Raw genomic sequence first — 19363 nt, forward strand, 5'->3', positions numbered from 1 at the left:
CAACCTACGTTAGCATGGTTGTGCCCGACCCACAGCCCACTTTTTTATATCGGAACCATACCAAAGGCTATGATATGACTGCACAGGTTATCAGCGTAAGATAACGTTTTACATAGGCTTTAAGCGGGATTCACACGACGGAGGAACAGGCGCGCGGAGGCGGACGGATATGTGACGTCAACAGCACGTGACCGGATTATCCGGCCTGGCGGCGCATCCACACGTGCGGAGCTACGCGGAGTGACTATACTCGCTTACAACTCAAGAACGGCACCACCTCATTGAGTGTAGCCCTCCGCCAAAGCGCCGTACACGTGACGTCAGTGCGCGCGGGTTTTGAAAGGGGTTTGCTATGAATGCGTGATATCGTCTGCCTTGTCTCACGCAGTTTGTTTGTCGTCACTGGAGTCGTTTATAAGCATATTAAGTCCAAAAAATCACGGTAACGGCTCACGTCATGTTCAAAATATTCCCAGTACCGCCCTACTTGCGCCGCACGGAGAAACATCCGGCTACGACGATAAGGCACAGCGGCAACTTCCGGTGCCGTTCTTAAGACGACAGCGCCGAGGAACAGGTTCCATTCCCCGCCGAGGGCCACCACCGTCGAGCCAGAACATGCGGAGGCATTTTCTTTCGCGGAGCCTCCGTGGGCTATCTCCACCGAGGGGCGGAGCCGAAAACTGGTCACGTGAGCGGGTCCCGCGGGCCAAAAAGAGGGTTTCTCCGTCGTGTGAATCCCGCTTTCGTGGTGAGGGTATTTCGGCGTCGAACCTTGCCCCCTAAAACACGGAAGCATCCGGAATAACTTTCACACGCCAAGCCTCCGCAGCGCCGTCAAATAATTGCTCAGTTCGGGTGATGGGAACTTTAGGCTTAGCGTCGTGGCGGAAATTTGATCGCCGCTATCTGTGCAACTGCGAATGACAATCCTTAACACAACTTTTCACGACACTATCATCCCCTTTCTCGCATGTGGAAGTGTATTTCAGCTATAACTGCCGTTTGAGCGATCGGTGACCAAGACATCTGCATTGCCTGTTTTGATGCTTCCGCGCAGGTAGCGCCATCTCTCGGCCGCTCCGCGCACCGCGCGCGGCGGCGATTGGTCGGATCGCCGAACGTCCGCGGCCGGTCAGCGTAGGCTTAGCATCGCGGCAGATATCTGATCGCCGCTTTTAAAATAAGCCCTGACAACAAGCCCTAGCACAATTTTTCATCACACTAATACCTACTTTCTCGCATGTGGAACTTCTTTTTAGCGATCAGATTGATTCGGAAGAGCAGCGACAAGCGGTTGCTACGGTGGTCTGCGCCGGTTCGAGCCGCTGAGCGTGCCGAGTTGGCAGGCGCGGACTGATTCTGAAGGCAGAAAATGCTTCACGATTACCTGCTTAATCCATTTCTAGCGAGCGACGCGCGGAATCAACAAATTCAGCTTAGCGATCGTCGTAGTTGATCGGGTGAGTCGAGGAACGAGCCGCAGGTTTCGCTTCAGCCATGGTCACACGCAGTCTCGCTGGCTGCGAGAGCGACGCAAGAACGCAAACACCAGCTTGGGGCGCCCGCTATTTCTGCAAAATAGCGTGCGCGCTAAACGCAAACCCAAAACCCCAAGGACGGCTTGGGTTCTGCGCATGCGCAGTACGACGCCCCAAGACGTTTGGGGGCCTCTCGCTGGTCATGCCGGCTGTCAGCAGGCTGCGCTGGACGTATCCAAGGGCACGCGTTCGCGCGTTGTTGCTAACAGTTCTGACCTCTGTACATGGCTTGAAAAAAAACAAAACAAAAAGAACACGGCAGCCGTTGAAACCTCGCTGCCTCGCCAAGTCACCTACAAAATGCGCAGGTACGGCAAACACAAACAACAAAGAAATCGGGCATCGCTTCGGAAGACGAAGTGAACGCGCAGGAATATGCTCCACATATTCCCGATAAGCGCACGTTCGACCATCTCGTGGTTTTCATACAGATCCGCTGTAGGCGTCGTAACGCTACTGCGTAGAACACCACAAGAACTGGTCGCGGCCGCGGATAGTGAAAGGCACGGCTAACTATACTCAGGCCCATTAGTTGATTGATTGTGGGGTTTAACGCGCCGACGCAACGCAGGCGATGAAGCGCGCCGTAGTGGAGGGCTCCGGATTAATTTTGACCACCTGGGGATCTTTATCGTGCGCCGAAATCTCGTACGCACGGGCGTTTTTGCCTTTCGCCTCCATCAGAAAAGCGGCCGCCGCGGCCGGGAATCGAACCCGCGACCTCGTGCTCAGCAGCGCAACGCCTTAGCACGCCCATTAGTAAGCTTACGCGTAACATGACTGAACTTAATAACGATCGTACCTTTCTGTCGCGTCGCCGGACTGGCAGCCATTGCGTTGGAGGACCCCGACGGTGATGCTAGGTGGTGCGCTGCTGTTATCCAGGTGTCAGGCGGGCTATTTGCGGCAAGCAACGGACGCCTGTATTCCTGGGCGGTCCCCCTGTCCGGCCAGTCCACCGACACTGCCCGCGCACAAGCTGGTGCCGTCTGCGCCCGCGGCCCACTGTTTTGGTCCCGCGCCTCCCGCCAGGCTGCGCGATAGTGGTGGTGATGGGTGCGCCCCCAATGCTTTGCGGGCCATGCCAGCCGTCGCGACGACGAGGTAGACAACGGGCACCGGAAAAGCTGGGCAAGCGATACGACCCTCCCCTTCGTGGGGTCCAAATTGCTGATGGGCTACTTTTTTTTTTGCTGCTGCTGCTTCTGCTGCTTCGATAGTAATGTTAAGAACGCGGGGTGCTGTGTGTGTGTGGGTGAGAGAGGAGGAAGGGGGGGGGGGGCTGTTTATGTTTTGTGTACTACTGCCGAAAAATTAAATATGAAAGGGTGAACTGCTCTCATCTGGTATTATCGTTCACAGCATATCATGCTTTTTTTTTTTTTTTGATAAGGCGTTGGTGGCGTGTTAGGATGACGAAGCTATGCAGACAGCAGGGACTATAATATCGCCAACTACCGATTCATCTCTTTCGCTTCGCTGCATCGAACGTCGATTCAGCGCATCGTCCCGACGTTTGTTCACTATTTGCCGTGAGAAGGAGCCAGAGCACGCGACTGCACCATGCGAGGTAGCAAATATCTTGAGTCACCCGGTGATGACATCTGCTCGAAGTTTATAGCCAGGACGTGACCCTGTCCGTACACCATTAGGTAAACTAAAAGAGGTTCTAACCTGACACCCAAATAACATCGCATTGAAATCGACACGTGACGCGCACCACGTACCAAACCTCAAGCTGATTCGAGTGAGCCTCCGGTGCACCTGTATGGATTGGCAGTTGAGTTTAGCGCGCCGAAGCTGCCCCCGGGCTATGAGGCGCGTCATAGCGGACGGCTCCAGATTAATTTGGACCACCTGAGAATCTCTGACGTGCGCCGAAATCTCGACACACGGGCGTTTTCGCGTTTCGCCTCCATCAGAAAAGGGGACCACCTCGGCACCTGTATGAAATTGGAGCTACAACACAAACGTGCGTGAACTCAACGCCGTACTACTGTCACCTCCCTGGCCATACGTTAGAGAAGCGGGATGATGATGATGAGCGGTTTGTAGCGGCAAGCCTCGTGCGTGGAATGATACGCGGCGATATAGTATGACCCGGCCTACCGAGACTTGAGCACGACGAGGCCGTGATTATTTGCGGAGACCAGGGCGCCTCAGCTGGGGTTGTAGCTGCTGCAGTGAGAAGCTGCGGCAGAGAAGCTGTTAAGCTGAACGGTGAAGCTGCTGCAGTGAGAAGAGTCAGGAGCATGGATAACTGTTTGACAAACGAGCTGCGAACTCGTCCGGACTTGCCCCTTGGCGCGCGCAGTTCTGGCGTGTTTGAATTTGGACGGTAATAAAGAGCACGCTTTTCGCGCCGTGTGTGAAACCGACGCACAGTTATGTCACGTCGCCAAACGTGTTTCAAATGAATGATGATGCAGAGAGCCACATGTAGGCGCAATAAACGGAACTGCGCAGTTCAGTCCAGCTATCGCTAATCCGGCCACAGATAATGAGCTAAGCGGAGAATTAAATTAATCAAAGTCAAAGCGCACATGCATTATAGCGATATCTCAGCATTTGGTGATGCAAGCGAAGACTACGCTAGAATAATCGAGAATAGACCTCGTTAGTACTAGTTATAGCGTACAAGTGTTCACATAGCCGAGCCAACCAATAGTGCACATTTTTGGTCCCGCTTTCCTGGTCAATCTTTATTCATCATAACGACATTTCCTGCGTTATTTTCAGGGTATCATCATATATTCGATCATATATGGCACCGGTGCTTGCGCCAGATGTGGTATGTCAGTTGGAGCGTCTCGTTGAAGTGTCTGTCATCTTCCACTCATCTGCGCCTGGATGAAGCTTTCCGCCGTGTTAATGACACCAGATATGACATTTCGGATCTCGTCCAGACCTGTGTATTTAAAAGCAACAAATTCAGTCGGCAAATGCACTTTTATTACACACACGGCGAACTCGATTAATCAATTTTAGTCTAGCTGGTCTCTCCTCCGACAAATCGCTTTCAGATGATTTCATATATCTATAAGGACCTAGTCTATATACTTATCTAATTCACTGTTTATTTAAAAGTATCGACTTTTCTCTCGATACGCATAAATGAAGTATGCTTGTGATAACGTCACGCAACGAACCGCCCTTTTCAGACTATGATTATAAACAAATATTAACTGAATAAATAAATTTTTTTTTTGCTCATAGTACGCTCTATGGGCCTCTCCACTGGAAGCCCTCGAACGTCAGTTTTCAGAAAACTTGTCTGACCCAGCATTTCTCTAATTCAATTGCACTTTGTAACCTTGTCCATTTTAAGTTGGGAAATCAACATCGTGTATATACAATACGGCTCATTAATGAAATTCAATGTTCATTTTGTTTCTTTTTTTTATTTTAAGGCGCAACAGATAAGTCGTCTTTACAAGGGGCGATGCCGAAGGCCATTATTATGCTTTGTAACGCGTGAATTAGTTTTGTATAATCTTCAAAAATTACCCCCTTACTCAATGCCCTGTAAAGGGGCCTGTAAGAATTTTAAATAAATCAATAAATAAAACAAATATGTGTTCGAGTAAAATATGAAATTTACTACTTCCCAGTCTACTGCTGTAAAGCGAACTGGCGTTTCTCGAGTATATACGATGGCGAACGCTTCAGTTCTTGGTGCGATTCAATTGAGCAAACTGTGGCACAGAGTCAGTGGAGGTAAAACTCTACGCATGAGCATTGGAGGGCGCAATCAGTCATGCTGCACGCGGGCTTATGCAATTATCGCATACTGTCTCATTACCGGAGCCCTTGCCGACGAAGTCGACCCGTGCTCTGAGTCCCTTTCCCACGGAGGTCTTCTTGGCCCCCAAAATAAGCACCATGTCAGACGTCTGGGACTTCATCACTTCGCCGGCCTTGATCTCGTTACCACAGTACCTGCGTGGCAGGTAGACAGGGCCGGATTGGTGAAGCGATGCTCTGAGCAATAAAAATCACCACACGACAACACACACGCACAAAGATGTCATGCTTAGAAATTCAGGTCAAATTCCTCCTTCGGACAAAACAAGTTTCGTGATACCCGCGAATGTCAAGTGCGGCAAGCACTTCGTAACCCCACCTCTACGTACAACCTTTGTGCATTTTTCCCGTGGAGCTGGACATCACAACAATGCCGCTTTGGCCAGATGTGGGTATAGCTCTAAAAGCAGTGCGGCCTTCATCTTAAAAGAATGAAATTATTGACAGGTTTTATTATCTCCGCGCCGAAGACGAACAAAACAATGAAAGAAACATGTGAGTGGCTTGGCCCCGAAGACTCCGTTGCACGTTTAGTGCGGGCTGTCACCTTGTGTCACAGGCCTAGTGAAAAGAAGCATCGCTCCAACACGGTTATGCTCCCGTAAATAAGGGAGAACTTCTCGGAAAGCTCCAGAGTTCCGGATGACAAAAAGACGCAAAAAAAAGTGGTTTATCCTTCTTTTCATGGGAATCGGTAAAACACGAAAGTGAAATGTGCGTTTGATATGAACTTTCATATCGCTATTTATATTTCGTCGGTAAACGTTAGACACTGGATTACACGCGCCGGAGCATTGCGTAAATCCGATTGAAACCACGATTGAAACGGGTTGTCAGCGAACCGTTTGGTGAAGTTACAGTACGCTACAGGCAAAGGAGCATGATTTGCGGGTCGGCAGCACTCTTGTGGGTGTGCTTGGCGAGCGACGTCCTGCTGGCGGGTCGCTTAGGCAAAGGTGCGGCCACATTGTTTCTGCACCGTGGCGTGTACGCCAGACACTTGCGTTGCGACGAGCTCAGCTTGTGGAACGCGGCCGTGACGTTCCACAAGCTGAGCAGCGTTCCACATAGGCGGCGGACGGATACACACCAAAGCTTTCGCTGCTACACACTGTCCTATCGAGGCGCCAACTATCGGTGCCTATTAGCCTCATGACGCACTACTTCCTCTCCTAGACGGCAGCACCATCTGAATGGAAAAGTTAGAGGGAAGTACATAAGGCGCGTTCGTACAGCTATCTGGGCATGACTTCATGGCTCAGTCGGTAGAGCGCCTCACACCTCCCGTTACGGCCAGAGTGACCTTGGGCTCTAAACCTAGCGCCGCCGCGTTAATAGAAGCTTTTCTGATTATGTCATTTCCGTGACGGATATGACGTTGGTGAGGCCTGTGTACCCCGGCATAAAACACTTTCGTGGTAAAAAAAAATGAAGAAGATATATCGTATACGCGACGCGCCCCTGGTGCCAAGAACCGATGTAACAGCCGGCGCTGTCAACAAAATAACTGACAACAAGCACGACGACTCTCCTCCGCCTTGCCCACCCCGGTAGAAACTTGCATACAGCTACTGCCTATTTCAGATGCTTGTAGCGAATGTAGGTTCCATACGACAGAGACCCACCCGCCAACTGCTCGATACGGCGGGTTGAAAACACTACCCGTGGTGTCGTGATCACTCTTGCAAGACGGCGGAAGTCCGTCGGTACTCCAAAGAGCACGCAATTCGGTCAAACAAGACGACTCCGCGCTCCCCGGTTCATCACTGAAGTCGACTACCAACCATCTCCGGGTATTGTTCTAAGGGCTAGCTGCGAAGACTCGTTAGGTAGTTGTACATATATTGTCACGTGTTTCATCGGCGCCAAGAGACGACTGTGAGGACGAAGAAGTGGTTGAGTGCGCGTGCTCTCTCATCATTGTCATTCAGAGCTCTGGCGCTCCCGCTTGGAACCCTGTGCTCGAGCTATCCCACTAAAGAGGCTCCGGCTGCTTGTACTGACCCGGTCGTCTCCTTCAAGGACCCCGGCTCAGCATCTGCGTGTTTATAGTACGCGACAATATGACAATGTTTATTTCCTGCTTGATATTCACTGTTGTATATAGTGTTGTTCACATTTGTGTGTATTTCCTCTCGTTCGCTTATATCTTCGCTAACGTCTCCACCAACTGTAGTAAGGGTGTATTCTAAATAGCCGAATTTACAAAGTATAATCTAATTGTTACCAATTCAGGGCTCTGACTCACTCTCTTCGCTGCTAATGGCCGAAGCTGGGCACCAAAGACTCACCTCTTTGTCACTGGATTTCGGCGGAAGATTCGTTATCCTGCAGATATATTCCGACCTTGTGACACCCGTCTGACGATCCCAGCGCCCGTTACCGAAAGCTTCTTTAGCATAAAAAATAACAACGAAACATTCCTCGGTCACCTGACCTCGTTTACGATGCTTCGAAAGCGAAATCATTATGGATTTTACCGGCGATACTTATCAAACATTTATTTGCTTCTTACCCCCACAATACCCTACTCCATTCAATGTACCCCACCCTCTACCCCGCATCTTACAAATACTGCCCTCATCCTGGCACCCTATACCATCTGGTATGGGGGTGTCAACAAACCCCGTCCCTTACTCCCGATCCCCGACCCACTTACGAGCAGTGGGTGGCACAGCTGACCAGCTCCGGCCTCTCCTCCCAGAGTATCCTGGTAGAGAGGGCCCGGGTGGCTAGCGCAGGCCAGGGTATCCCGGACTAGAGGAAACCCCCCACCAGGCGGGTGCCCAAACAGCAGCACCTATAGGCTCGCATAAATAAAGTTTATTCCTCCTCCTCCTCCTTTGCTGCTAAGAGCCTTCGTGTTTGGTACGAATCCCTTCGGCGGGCAAACTGGCGACGCTTCTCTGTTCTCTGTAGTTGGGGTGCACCTGTTCTACTTACGTGTCGCTGCGTTCCTCTGTCACGCGATATGGCGCCCGCTGCGCATGCACTGGGCGAACTCATGTTATGTCGTTGGCAGCGTGCTGAGGCACTCGGATACTCTGGATGCGAAGGCTAAATTCCCATGCGAACTCAATTGTGTTTTTTTATTTACTCTTTCCAGCGGCGGCCATTTTCTGTACCGGACGACAACTTTAACGTCGGTTTTCGCACAATCAGGAACTCGCGGCTTTCTTTTGTCGAGCAATCAACATAACGGTGAACTGCATCCCGGAACCAGCGTGGCGCTAGGGCCTGTCGCCCCGCTCGTCCACGCATGCAGGCATGTATGCCCGCCTCACTGACGCTCATTAAGCATTTTTAATTAGTTGACGTTGGTAAGCTGCCTCACTGATTAGTTGGTAAGCTGTCCCACTGATTGATTGATTGATTGATTGATTGATTGATTGATTGATTGATTGATTGATTTCTTCACCTTGAGATATTATAACGCGCCGGAGCAAGAGCTGGGCAATGAGGTGCGGTGCAGTGGACGACTCCAGATGAACTGCCACCAACGACTCACTTGTACTCGGCGTTTCAGTTTTCCGTTTCCCTTATAAATTTTAGCCGCCGCAACCAAGGCTCGAACCCTCGACCTCGTATAATCGCATTCTGAGCCGTTGCGAGTGATCGAATGGTACGCACGTTCTTCTTAGGGAAAGACAAGTGGGGGGAAGAGGAGGGTGGTGGTATGCTCCTCAGACATAATCCAGACGACCCTAAGTGTCATCTGAAACGTCAATGTTAAGCTTGCTAAGTGTGCCGCCCTCAATGCGTCCTAAGCCTTGTCGTATACGAAGCCCTCTCCATTTGCCGCAGCCGGGACTGGCGCTCACATCTTTCCGTGGAAGCGGTCTCGGGTGCGCACCTCCAGCCGCTCCCGGGCGCACTGGCCGTTGTACTTGCTCGCCGGGTTGTCGTCGGGCAGGGACAGGCGGGGCTCGATGCTGAACTCCTCGAAGGTCAGCTGAGGAACCTTGCCTGCCGGTGCCTGCATGCGCGCATGCCACGCCATATTTCAACGCGCCCTTCCTACGGGCTGCATTGAAATCGTTTTAGTCAAATATTTAAAAAAAAAGTGGGAGAGAAATTACAGAAACCACAACCGATTATCTGAAGGTGGTACGATCTACAGCTACAGCCGTAAGCGTATGGATGTCGATTATGATGGTTCTCTATGAACAATATGATGGTACCTCAATGATATAAAACGAGAAACAAACAAGAAAAAACAAAGACGGCGTGGACATGTGCCTAGAGTTCATATGTGGGCACCAGGCGGATGCCGATAACCCTTCCGATACACTGGTCTGGTGTTGGCATCGCTATTTTGGGCTGATCCACCTCGTGGATATGTGTCGTGTGCACGTGGTGTTACGAATCGGCCCGCCGCCGTACTTTCCCGCATCGCTCCTCGGTTGTGCGGCGAAGCCACTGTGTGCGCCTTTGAAGACAGGCCCCATCTTGTCGGTGAATCATACTTTCACGTCGAGACGCGCCCAAGGACACAGAGGCCTCGCGATCGCAGCGGAGTCCTCCTCTCTCCCCTCTCTCTCGGACTCAACGTGTGTCGATGCTACCGACTGCTCACGAACTCTGGAAAGGGCGTTGTGTGTGTCTGTGACGTTCGTAGCGTGCACAAATGTAGAGGGAACGCTGTTTTGACCGTTGCGCTTTTGGGTATAAATAGAGGCCCCGCAAGCGCTATAACCCATTCCTCTTTGAGCAGTGAATCCATGCTGTCACTCTGCTCGAGTCCTGTACTGTTACCTCGCCCGTAGGGGCATTGTTCTTTGGCTACGGCTCACCTCTCGCTATGAAGTAAACAGTTACGTTAGCCTACGGCTTCTGGACTTCTTCACGGCTGCAACAGCGGCTGGCCGCTCGCATCATACACGCTACCACACGTATGCCGGAGGCGACAGAGCTCGGCTTGGGTCGGCCCACCCGGTCGCAACAGTGGGCATGGGTCTGGACGGACTGGAGAAAACATTTAACTGTAGCTCTATTTTGCAGGATCGAGCCATGACAGCTCCCTCCAGGGATCAGCAGGGGTGATGCCCTTGGTCCAGGGCTCCAATTGTATTTGCTGCCTTTCGTTCCATTCCTCACTATAGCGCAAATAACAGCTGTGGGAGATCACAATTCTGAATAGGGCACTCATATAGGAAGAGGGTGGCGATTTCACCCTGAAGTTAGCGATGAGAAGCCCAATCTCAGCGTGCTCATGCGGGACAGAAACGTCCCGAGCTCATCCCGAAATATTTGATGATGGGCTCAGGAACGCATCCAAAATATACATTGCGGAAAAATCGTTGTAAAAGTGAGACGAAGGGCGAAACACGTGCGCAGAGAACGACGCGTTTACCCGCGCGTTCTCCCGTTCCGTAAAACCGGACCGGCAGCCTTCAGGAACCCAGATGAAGTTCCGGAAAGAGAGAGAAAAAAAAAACTGGGGTTGATTCCTCTGTCATAAGAATCGGTAAAGCATGAAAGTGAGACGTGCAGCGAAATCTGCAGCGACGTCCTGCAAGCGGGTCGCTCCAGGAAAGGTCCTGCTCGGTGGCCCAGAATTTTGCCGAGTCGGCCATTTTGCAGCAACCGGTGCGCCATCTGGCGGGCATTCCTTGGGGACTGCGCCGCGAGCAGACGACGCCGCAGTCACACGCTGTTGTTCCGTGCCGCGCGTGCATATCAGACGTCCCAGCGGCATCAAAAATCGGTAAGTGCCATTTATTCGGTATGTCAGCAGCGCGAAGTTTAACAGTGCTTTAAAGAGAACGTTCAAAACGTCCGAGAGATGTCAGGTTTGCCCATAAATTTCGTTCTCAACCCGCTAACAGGACGCCCCACTTTTTATCCGCAATGATGTTCATTTTCGTAATTCTGGGCAGGTTGCCGTCATTGGCGTTACTTTCGATGTAAAGAATCTGCTCGTCCTGGCGTCGAACACCGTTGTTGGCTGGCTACAACAACAATCAGCGTAAGCGCGAAGTGCTCATACAAGAAACGTGCGAAGTGCACCCCGACAAAAGAAGTGTCTCCATGTGCGGAGTCTATTCGCTGCACAAATTTTCAGCGTCCCTTGAGTGCCGCCGCGAATGAGTCGTCCCGCTGAATCGGAAAGATTTCGAACCTAGCAAATTTGCGAGGGCAAGTACAGTCGTACGCTGATTTTGGAAGCGCTGTTTATTCACCCGCATGCTTAATCCTTATCACACATTTCTGCAATCTGGAGTCATTCTCTGTTCATTTTATTAACGGGAAGCGAACAGAAATCAACCCGACACATATATGCTGCAGTACGGGTTACGCGAAAAAGGCGAGCCGAAAGCGAAATAGTAGGGTCGCGGTGGCGGAACACGCCCGGTCGTGTCGGTAATTAAATTGCTGTTCCCACCCGCCGCTAAAACGCAAAAGTTCTTTTGAGCAATCCGTGAAATCTTAGTGTTGTGTTTGTAGCAGGAAATAATAGTGTTATGCGGCGGCAAATACATGTATCCTGCGAATGCCTGCTACGCACGCTCAGAAGTCAGCGGATTGTATGAGCACTTTGCGCTTACGCTGATTGTTGTTGCAGCCAACAACGGCGGAGTGACGCCAGGACGAGCACATTCTTTACATCGAAAGTAGCGCCAATGACGGCAACCTGCCCAGAATTACGAAAATAAACATCGTTAAGGATAAAAAGTGGGGCGTCCTACTGGCGCGGCGAAACGTATAACCTCACAGGCAACGCCCGTGAGGACGAAGCACGGAGAGCAAGAATTATTTAGGAGGCGCAACAGGGCTTTCTTCGGCGGCGCGATAAAGTCACGGCGCCGGGCATGGCACCGACGCGCCCTCTGTCGTGAGGCGCCAAAGAGAAAAGGCGTGCCGGTTCAAGGTCAGCCAGTGCATATCCGGCTGTCGTCGTGGGCAGGCCGCAGACGACGCCGACGAATCCCTCGCGCGACTGTACTTTAATTGGTGTCGGTGGAAGAAATCTACGCGTATCAAACATCGTTGTCGTAAGACGAAAGGGCTTTGATTTTTCTAGAACGCGACATGTGGTTGAGAATCTAGGTATGATTAGTTCCAGTGAATGATGGTTCTTATCCTCTATTCCATTAGTTCATATTGAGACTGTCCTAACTTCGCCGCCCTGCCTGCAACATAAAAAGCGCGCGCAAATCTCAGAACCCACCCGCGGGAGCGGCGAGAGTGAACCAGTAGTGGCGGGAAGGCAGTGTCGGCAGACGTCGTCTGCTCCGGGATTATTTTCAGTGCTTCGTTTCAAGCGCGGTACGGCTTGTAACCAGAGGTCGGCGAACTCACTCACGAGTCCACTCACTCAGACTCATTTGGACTTAAACTCACGCGTGAGTTTGAGTTTGAGTGAGCGCGAGGCTAGTGTGGCATGGTGAGTTTGAGCTTGAGTGAGTTTGAGCCGAGTGATCCCGACTGAGTTTGAGTCCGATTGAGTTTGAGTACGCCTGAGACCTAGTGAATTCTGAGTCCATTTTGAGTTGTGAGTACATTTTGAGTTTGAGTCCATTTTGAGTTCTGAGTACATTTTGAGTTTCAGTCCATTTTGAGTTCTGAGTACATTTTGAGTTTGAGTCCATTTTGAGTTTGAGTACACTTTGAGTTTGAGTCCATTTTGAGTTTTGAGTACATTTTGAGTTTGAGTCCATTTTGATTTTCAGTCCACTTTGAGTTCTGAGTACATTTTGAGTTTGAGTCCATTTTGAGTTCTGAGTACATTTTAAGTTTGAGTACATTTTGAGTTTGAGTACTCAAAATGTACATTTTGAGTTTGAGTACTTGCTCTCCGTGCTTCGTCCTCACGGGCGTTGCCTGTGAGGTTATACGTTTCGCCGCGCCAGCAGGACGCCCCACTTTTTATCCCCAACGATGTTTATTTTCGTAATTCTGGGCAGGTTGCCGTCACTCTCACTCTTACTCTTATTGAGTTTTGAGTACATTTTGAGTTCTGAGTAGACATGAGTTTTGAGTCCATTTCGAGTTTGAGTACATATGAGTAGCCTAGCAGGCAGCTATGGTTGGCTGTTAAGTTTCATGCGTCACAGTGGGCTCAGAATTCATGTTACCTGCGGGTACGGCACCAATCGCGATCTGCATGATCGGTTGGGAGGGAGGGGGTGTCTGATTTTTTTTTCTTGTTGAATTTTCATGGCGATAAGCACTTGCTGTATACCTAATTTTCGCTGCTGGGCGCGTGAGTGATAATTGACTGGTGAGGTCATAAAAAAGGGTTGTCGTAAGTTTTTCTCCTGACGGATCCACTAAGAGCACGGCGGCGCTGGCGTGCTGGTTGTTCGCCTGCTACTGTTAACGGCTTGATATACTAGGGGTCACAGAGGAAGAGGTGAGAGCCGGGGGGAAATGGGGGCGGGGACTGTCCTTTCTGCTGTTTCAAATGAATTAACTGAATTGACTGGGCAGCGCCCCTTATGACAGAATAATGACCACATTAGATTGGGCGAAAAGTGAAACTGATGAGGCTAAGGCGTGTAAGGTATCAAATGAAAGGTCCGGACTAACGGAATCACACGGGGTAAATAAAAAAATGCTCCCTGATTGTAGTCATCAGGCAGTCATAATGAGTCATAGATTGGGTTAAAATTCAAAATGACGCTGCGAGGGCATGTGGAAAATCAAATTCAAGGTCTCGATGTGGGGAATTATACGAGACGAAAATGCGTTATGGAAATATCATGACGTAGTCATGGTAAGTCATAGATCCGGTTAAAATTCAAGTTCATGACGCTAGGGCCTGTGGCGTATCAAATTAAAGGTCTCGATGAGGGTAACTACGTGATTCCTGATTATTATCATGACATAGTCAAAATGGGTCATAAATTAGGTTAAAATTCACAATGATGCCACTGGGTGTCCGGGGCATCAAATTGGAAGTTCCGATATGGGAAATCACGTGGGACCAAAATGTGGTAGGGCTATATCATGAGATAGTCATGGTTAGTCATTGATTGGATTAACATTGAAATTGATTCCGCTAGGATGTGATGGGTATCAAATTAATGGTCGATGAGCGGAAACACGTGGGAGAAATACAAAAATGCTTCTGGTTATAACCATGAGATTGTCATGGCGACTGTTATATTGGGGTAAAATTCGAAGTGACCCCGCTAGGGCGTGTAGGGTATCAAATTTACGGTCTTGACGAGGGGAATCACGTGGTACAACTAAAAAAAGGCTTCGTAGTTCGAATCATGAGATAGTCATTATGAGTCATAGATTGCGTTAAATTCAAGGTGAGGCCGCTGAAGCATGTGGGGCGTCAAATTGAAGGTTCCAGTTAGGGGAATCACGTCGGACACTTAAATAATGCATCCTGGTTACAGTCATGAGAGTCATGGTTAGTTTGACTGGTATGATTTCCATATGACCCTGCTAGGGTGTGTGGGGTATCGAATTAAAGGTCCCGTCGAGGGGGATCACGTGGACAAATATAAAAATGCTTTCTGGTGATAATTATGTGGATATAGCAAAAGGTATATAGCAAAAGGTACACACTCACACTCACACGCTCACTTACTCACTCACACTCACTCACTCACACTCACTCACTCACTCCCACTCACACTCACACTCTCACTCACACTCTCACTCCCACTCTCACTCACACTCACACTCTCACTCACAGTCATACTCACACTCTCACACTCACTCTCACACTCAGACACTCACACTCTCACTCTCACTCACACTCTCACTCTCACTCACACTCTCACTCTCACTCACACTCTCACTCTTACTCACAATTACACTCACATTCTCACCCTCACTCACACTCTCACTCACACTCTCACTCTCACTCACACTCCTACACTCACTCTCACTCACACTCACACTCACACTCGCACTCTCACTCACACTCTCACTTAGACTTACACTCACACTCTCACTCTGAGTCACACTCACACTCTCACTCTCACTCACACTCACACTCTCACTCTCACTCTCACTCTCACTCTCACTCACACCCACACTCTCACTCACACTCTCACTCTCACTCACACTCACACTCTCACTCACAGTCATACTCTCACACTCACACTCACACTCACACTCCACTCACACTCACACTCTCACTCACACTCACACTCACACTCTCACTCTCACTCTCACTCACACTCACATACTCACATTCACACTCACACTCTCACTCACACTCACTCTATCACGCTCACTCACACTCACACTCTCACTTTCACTCTCACTCTCACTCACACTTTCACACTCACTCTCTCTCTCTCACTCACACTCACACTCACACTCTCATTCACACTCTCACTCTCACTCACACTCACACTCTCACTCACTTTCACTCACACTATCACTCACACTCACACTCTCACACTCACACTCTCACTCTCTCACTGTCTCAATCTCTCACTCTCACTCTCTCAATCTCACACTCTCTCACACTCTCACTCTCACTCTCACACTCTCTCACCCACTCTCACTCTCACTCTCTCTCACACTCTCTCTCTCACTCACACTCTCTCACTCTCACTCTCACACTCTCTCACTCTCTCTCACTCTCACACTCTCTCTCACACTCTCTCTCACTCACACACTCTCTACACTCTCTCACTCTCACGCTCTCTCTCACTCTCACACTCTCTCTCACACTCTTTCTCACTCTCACACACTCTCTACACTCTCTCGCTCACACTCTCTCACTCTCTCACTCTCTCAACACACACACACTCACACACGCGTGCATGCTGGAAGTTAACGGCTGGGTACGGTGGCGGCCATTGCTTACAACGACAGCGTGGTGTTTTTCCGAGCTACAAGAGCTCATCCCACCTAGCAAATGCTAATAAAAACTGATGCAAGTGCCTCAGCAAACAACGAGACACTTTTTTGTTTGTCCCACGTGATTTCCCTCCTCGAGACCCTCAATTTGATACCCCACATTCTTTAGCGCCACACCTCTCTGCATTTTCACCCAATCTGAGACTATCTATGACTCCCGTGTTACACGGTTCGCCATTTTCGATATTTTTCCTATTTCTTTTTTAGATTTTTAACATTTAGTTTTATCAATTCTCTACATTTACGCTTTTATAATGATTACAGGTTGAACTTCCGTGATTTCTGCATTTTTGTGTATATGCAGGGCGTTACAAGATCATGGCGGGGATAGGGGGAGGGGTGTAGTCGGCAAAGAATGCTACGCAATAAAACAGCAAAGGTATATCCATGAACGCCTCGCGCTTCAGAGATTCGCGGGGACAGTTCGCTTTGACACGAGGCGTTTTTTCAGGATGCAGAGCAAGAATGCACGGAACCGTAACCCTAAACAGCTTCGACATAAATGAACGAAGCAGTGAGCGCACGTCCCCTCACCCAATCTTGCTTGTTTCGACCTGGGGACCCAGCACACCACCGAGCCTGGACCGGCCCTGTCATAAACACGAACACGGAGCCTACATCAATACTTTGGTATCCAATATAAATGTACAATTGCTTCCAGCCAGCACAACTCTTCATGGGCAGCAGGTATAGCTGTATTAAATCTGCAACGAAAATTGTTTCCGACCTCACAGGAGCTACGGTGTCATGTCGTGGCGAATGCAAGAGTTTGAGCTCACGAATTTGCACCCCTAATATTTTTACCACGCGTGAATTTGAAAACACTGACTGCTAATGAAATCAGAGTCCATCTGACCCCGAGTATATTCCTAGCATGAGAGAGTTGTGAGGCCATTTGAGTTCTGAATTCATTTTGAGTTCTCAGCCCATTTTGAGTTTTGAGTACATTTTGAGTTTTGAGTACATTTTGAGTTTTGAGTACATTTTGAGTTTGAGTACATTTTGAGTTTTGAGTACATTTTGAGTTTTGAGTACATTTTGAGTTTTGAGTCCATATTGAGTTTGAGTACATTTTGAGTTTGAGTACATTTTGAGTTTGAGTACATTTTGAGTTCTGAGTACATTTTGAGTTTTGAGTCCGAGTGAGTTCTGAGTTTTTCGCTCAGTGTGAGTTTGAGTTTGAGTGAGCGCAGATGTGCTGCTCAGCATTGAGTCTGAGTTTGAGTGAGTGGTGATTCGAAAAAAAAAATTGTGGAGTGAGTTTGAGTGAGCCGCGCCAACTTTGCCGAGGTATGCTTGTAACTAGGGAAGCATTTATTAATAGTTGCTGCTAAAATGCCCAGCACTTCTATTTATTTATTTTACAGAAAGCAATCTGGCAATTTTCACGATATATTCGGTCATATTACGATTTTTGTGCGGCGCGTCCGTAGAAGAACATGTAAACTATGGCAACGCGCTTGACGCGCCTTCTGTTGTTCTGCTCCGCAAGCTGCATTTCCTCCTGGCCAGACAGTGACATTAACGCGCCGCTCGCCCGCGCTGTTATAGCTCGGCAGATTCCCCTCCTGAATTACTTCTTTCTCCGTGGGACGAAGCGTATAGGGTGGCACGCCGCCTTAGCGGGTTGAGAACGAAATTTATGGGCAAACCTGACATCTCTCGGACGTTTTGAACGTTCTCTTTAAAGCACTGTTAAACTTCGCGCTGCTCACATACCGAATAAATGGTGCTTACCAATTTTTGAAGCCGCTGGGACACCTGATACGCACGCGCGGAACTGAACAACAGCGTGTGACTTCGGCGTCGTCTGCTCGCGGCGCAGTCCCCAAGAAATGCCCGCCAGATGGCGCACCGGTCTTTAAAAAAATGGCGGCTCCGAGTGCACGGTGGAAATTTTTGTCTATACGGCAGACGGTGGCGTTGCGACGAGCTCAGCTTATGGAACGCGAGAGGTAGAATTTGTAGCTTGAACCCTGCACACGCGAACGCGCTCCGCTGCCCGCTGGCGTTTCTCTTCGCATCAAAGCAGTCGGCGTTCGCGCCATTCGCCCATCGGCGTCGACACGACGCAGCTTACGCCAACTGTCGGCGCTTGTTAGCATCATGATGCACTACTTCGCTTCACCTCTCCTCGACGGCAGCACCATCCGCGTAAACGAAACTTTTTCTGGCGCTTCTGCTGTGTTCGTTGTGCTGGCGTCATTGCCGTGACGGATATGACGTCATCAAAATTTTGGTTCATGGTGATTGGTAAAAAGCGCAAAGGCTCATGGGTACATGGGCTCATAAGTACATGGGCTCATGGGTTTTCTCCCGCGGAGTGCCACCACTTCTGGTTCGGGAGCTCTCCTAGAACTCTGTGTCTCCTGGCATGTCTCCTGGCGTCCCGTACGCCGTCGGCTTTCACGCGCGAGTGTGCTTGTTGTTTATCTGTTTCCACCGGGGAAAAAAACGCCCATCCATCGGGAATTCCATAAATAACAACGATTGACTGTACTAGGGGTTTATCTGACAGGTAAGAGACCTGTGAAAAATAAACAATACGCACACACGCGCCTGAAAGCCGCCGGCGTATGGGAGGGCAGGAGAGATCTCAACCGGAAGTGGTGGAAGCAGACGACGTACCCGTGAACCTTTGCGCTTTTTACCGGTCACCCATACAACATTTTCGTGTTAAAAAAAAACGCGTCGTTTTCCACACACGTGGTTCGCTCATAACTCCTACTAAGCTTCAAGGTCATCGTTCCAGTCATAGGTGCACACGTTTATCGTCGGCGCATCCACTAACTCGATCCAATACCTGGATCCACCAGGTGCATCCGTCGTAGTGAACGTCTCTGGCGGGGAATCCAGGTGACTCGATAACTGCGCCGGCTTCAGTCACGTTGCCTCCACACTTGGGCTGACCTGCGGCGGTATAGTTGGCGACAAAAAATACACGAGCGATTACTCCGACTGGCGCGATTCCGGGTGTGCGGCAGATCTGTCTAAGCCAATTGAATCCACTTTTTCCCTCCCTTTCTATAAGACAAGAGGCCACGGGCGCGATTCTCAATCTCGATGCTGCGATGCTGAACACACGATGTGAACTTCTGCTGCCATCTGCCGTGTAGTGACATTCAAGGTACAATGACGCGAACAGCACGATGTTTTGGCATCAATTTTCTGACATCATATAA

General features: G+C 49.8%; 2 protein-coding genes across 3 annotated transcripts in view; both read right to left on the minus strand.

Moving 5' to 3' along the window:
- The window catches only part of LOC144169609 (uncharacterized), a 28326-nt gene extending 25759 nt beyond the window's left edge, over positions 1-2567 (minus strand). The window contains exon 1 of the mRNA XM_077698858.1: positions 2344-2567. Within this exon, the coding sequence (XP_077554984.1) occupies positions 2344-2374 (31 nt within the window). The 5' untranslated portion in view covers positions 2375-2567. The remainder of the gene's footprint in view (positions 1-2343) is intronic.
- A 1669-nt stretch (positions 2568-4236) lies between these two features.
- Positions 4237-19363, minus strand: part of LOC144169611 (blastula protease 10-like) — a 56983-nt gene continuing 41856 nt past the window's right edge. For both annotated transcript variants that reach the window (XM_077698862.1, XM_077698863.1), the window contains exons 7-10: positions 18985-19091; positions 9167-9321; positions 5344-5480; positions 4237-4449 (exon numbers count right to left, since the gene is read on the minus strand). In XM_077698862.1, coding sequence (XP_077554988.1) covers positions 4367-4449; positions 5344-5480; positions 9167-9321; positions 18985-19091 — 482 coding nt within the window. In that variant the 3' untranslated portion in view covers positions 4237-4366. The remainder of the gene's footprint in view (positions 4450-5343; positions 5481-9166; positions 9322-18984; positions 19092-19363) is intronic.

This window comes from Haemaphysalis longicornis, unplaced genomic scaffold, assembly GCF_048455015.1.
Source record: "Haemaphysalis longicornis isolate Haplotype H1 unplaced genomic scaffold, Haemaphysalis longicornis Haplotype H1 scaffold_2, whole genome shotgun sequence".
Classification (NCBI taxonomy): Eukaryota; Metazoa; Arthropoda; class Arachnida; order Ixodida; family Ixodidae; genus Haemaphysalis; species Haemaphysalis longicornis.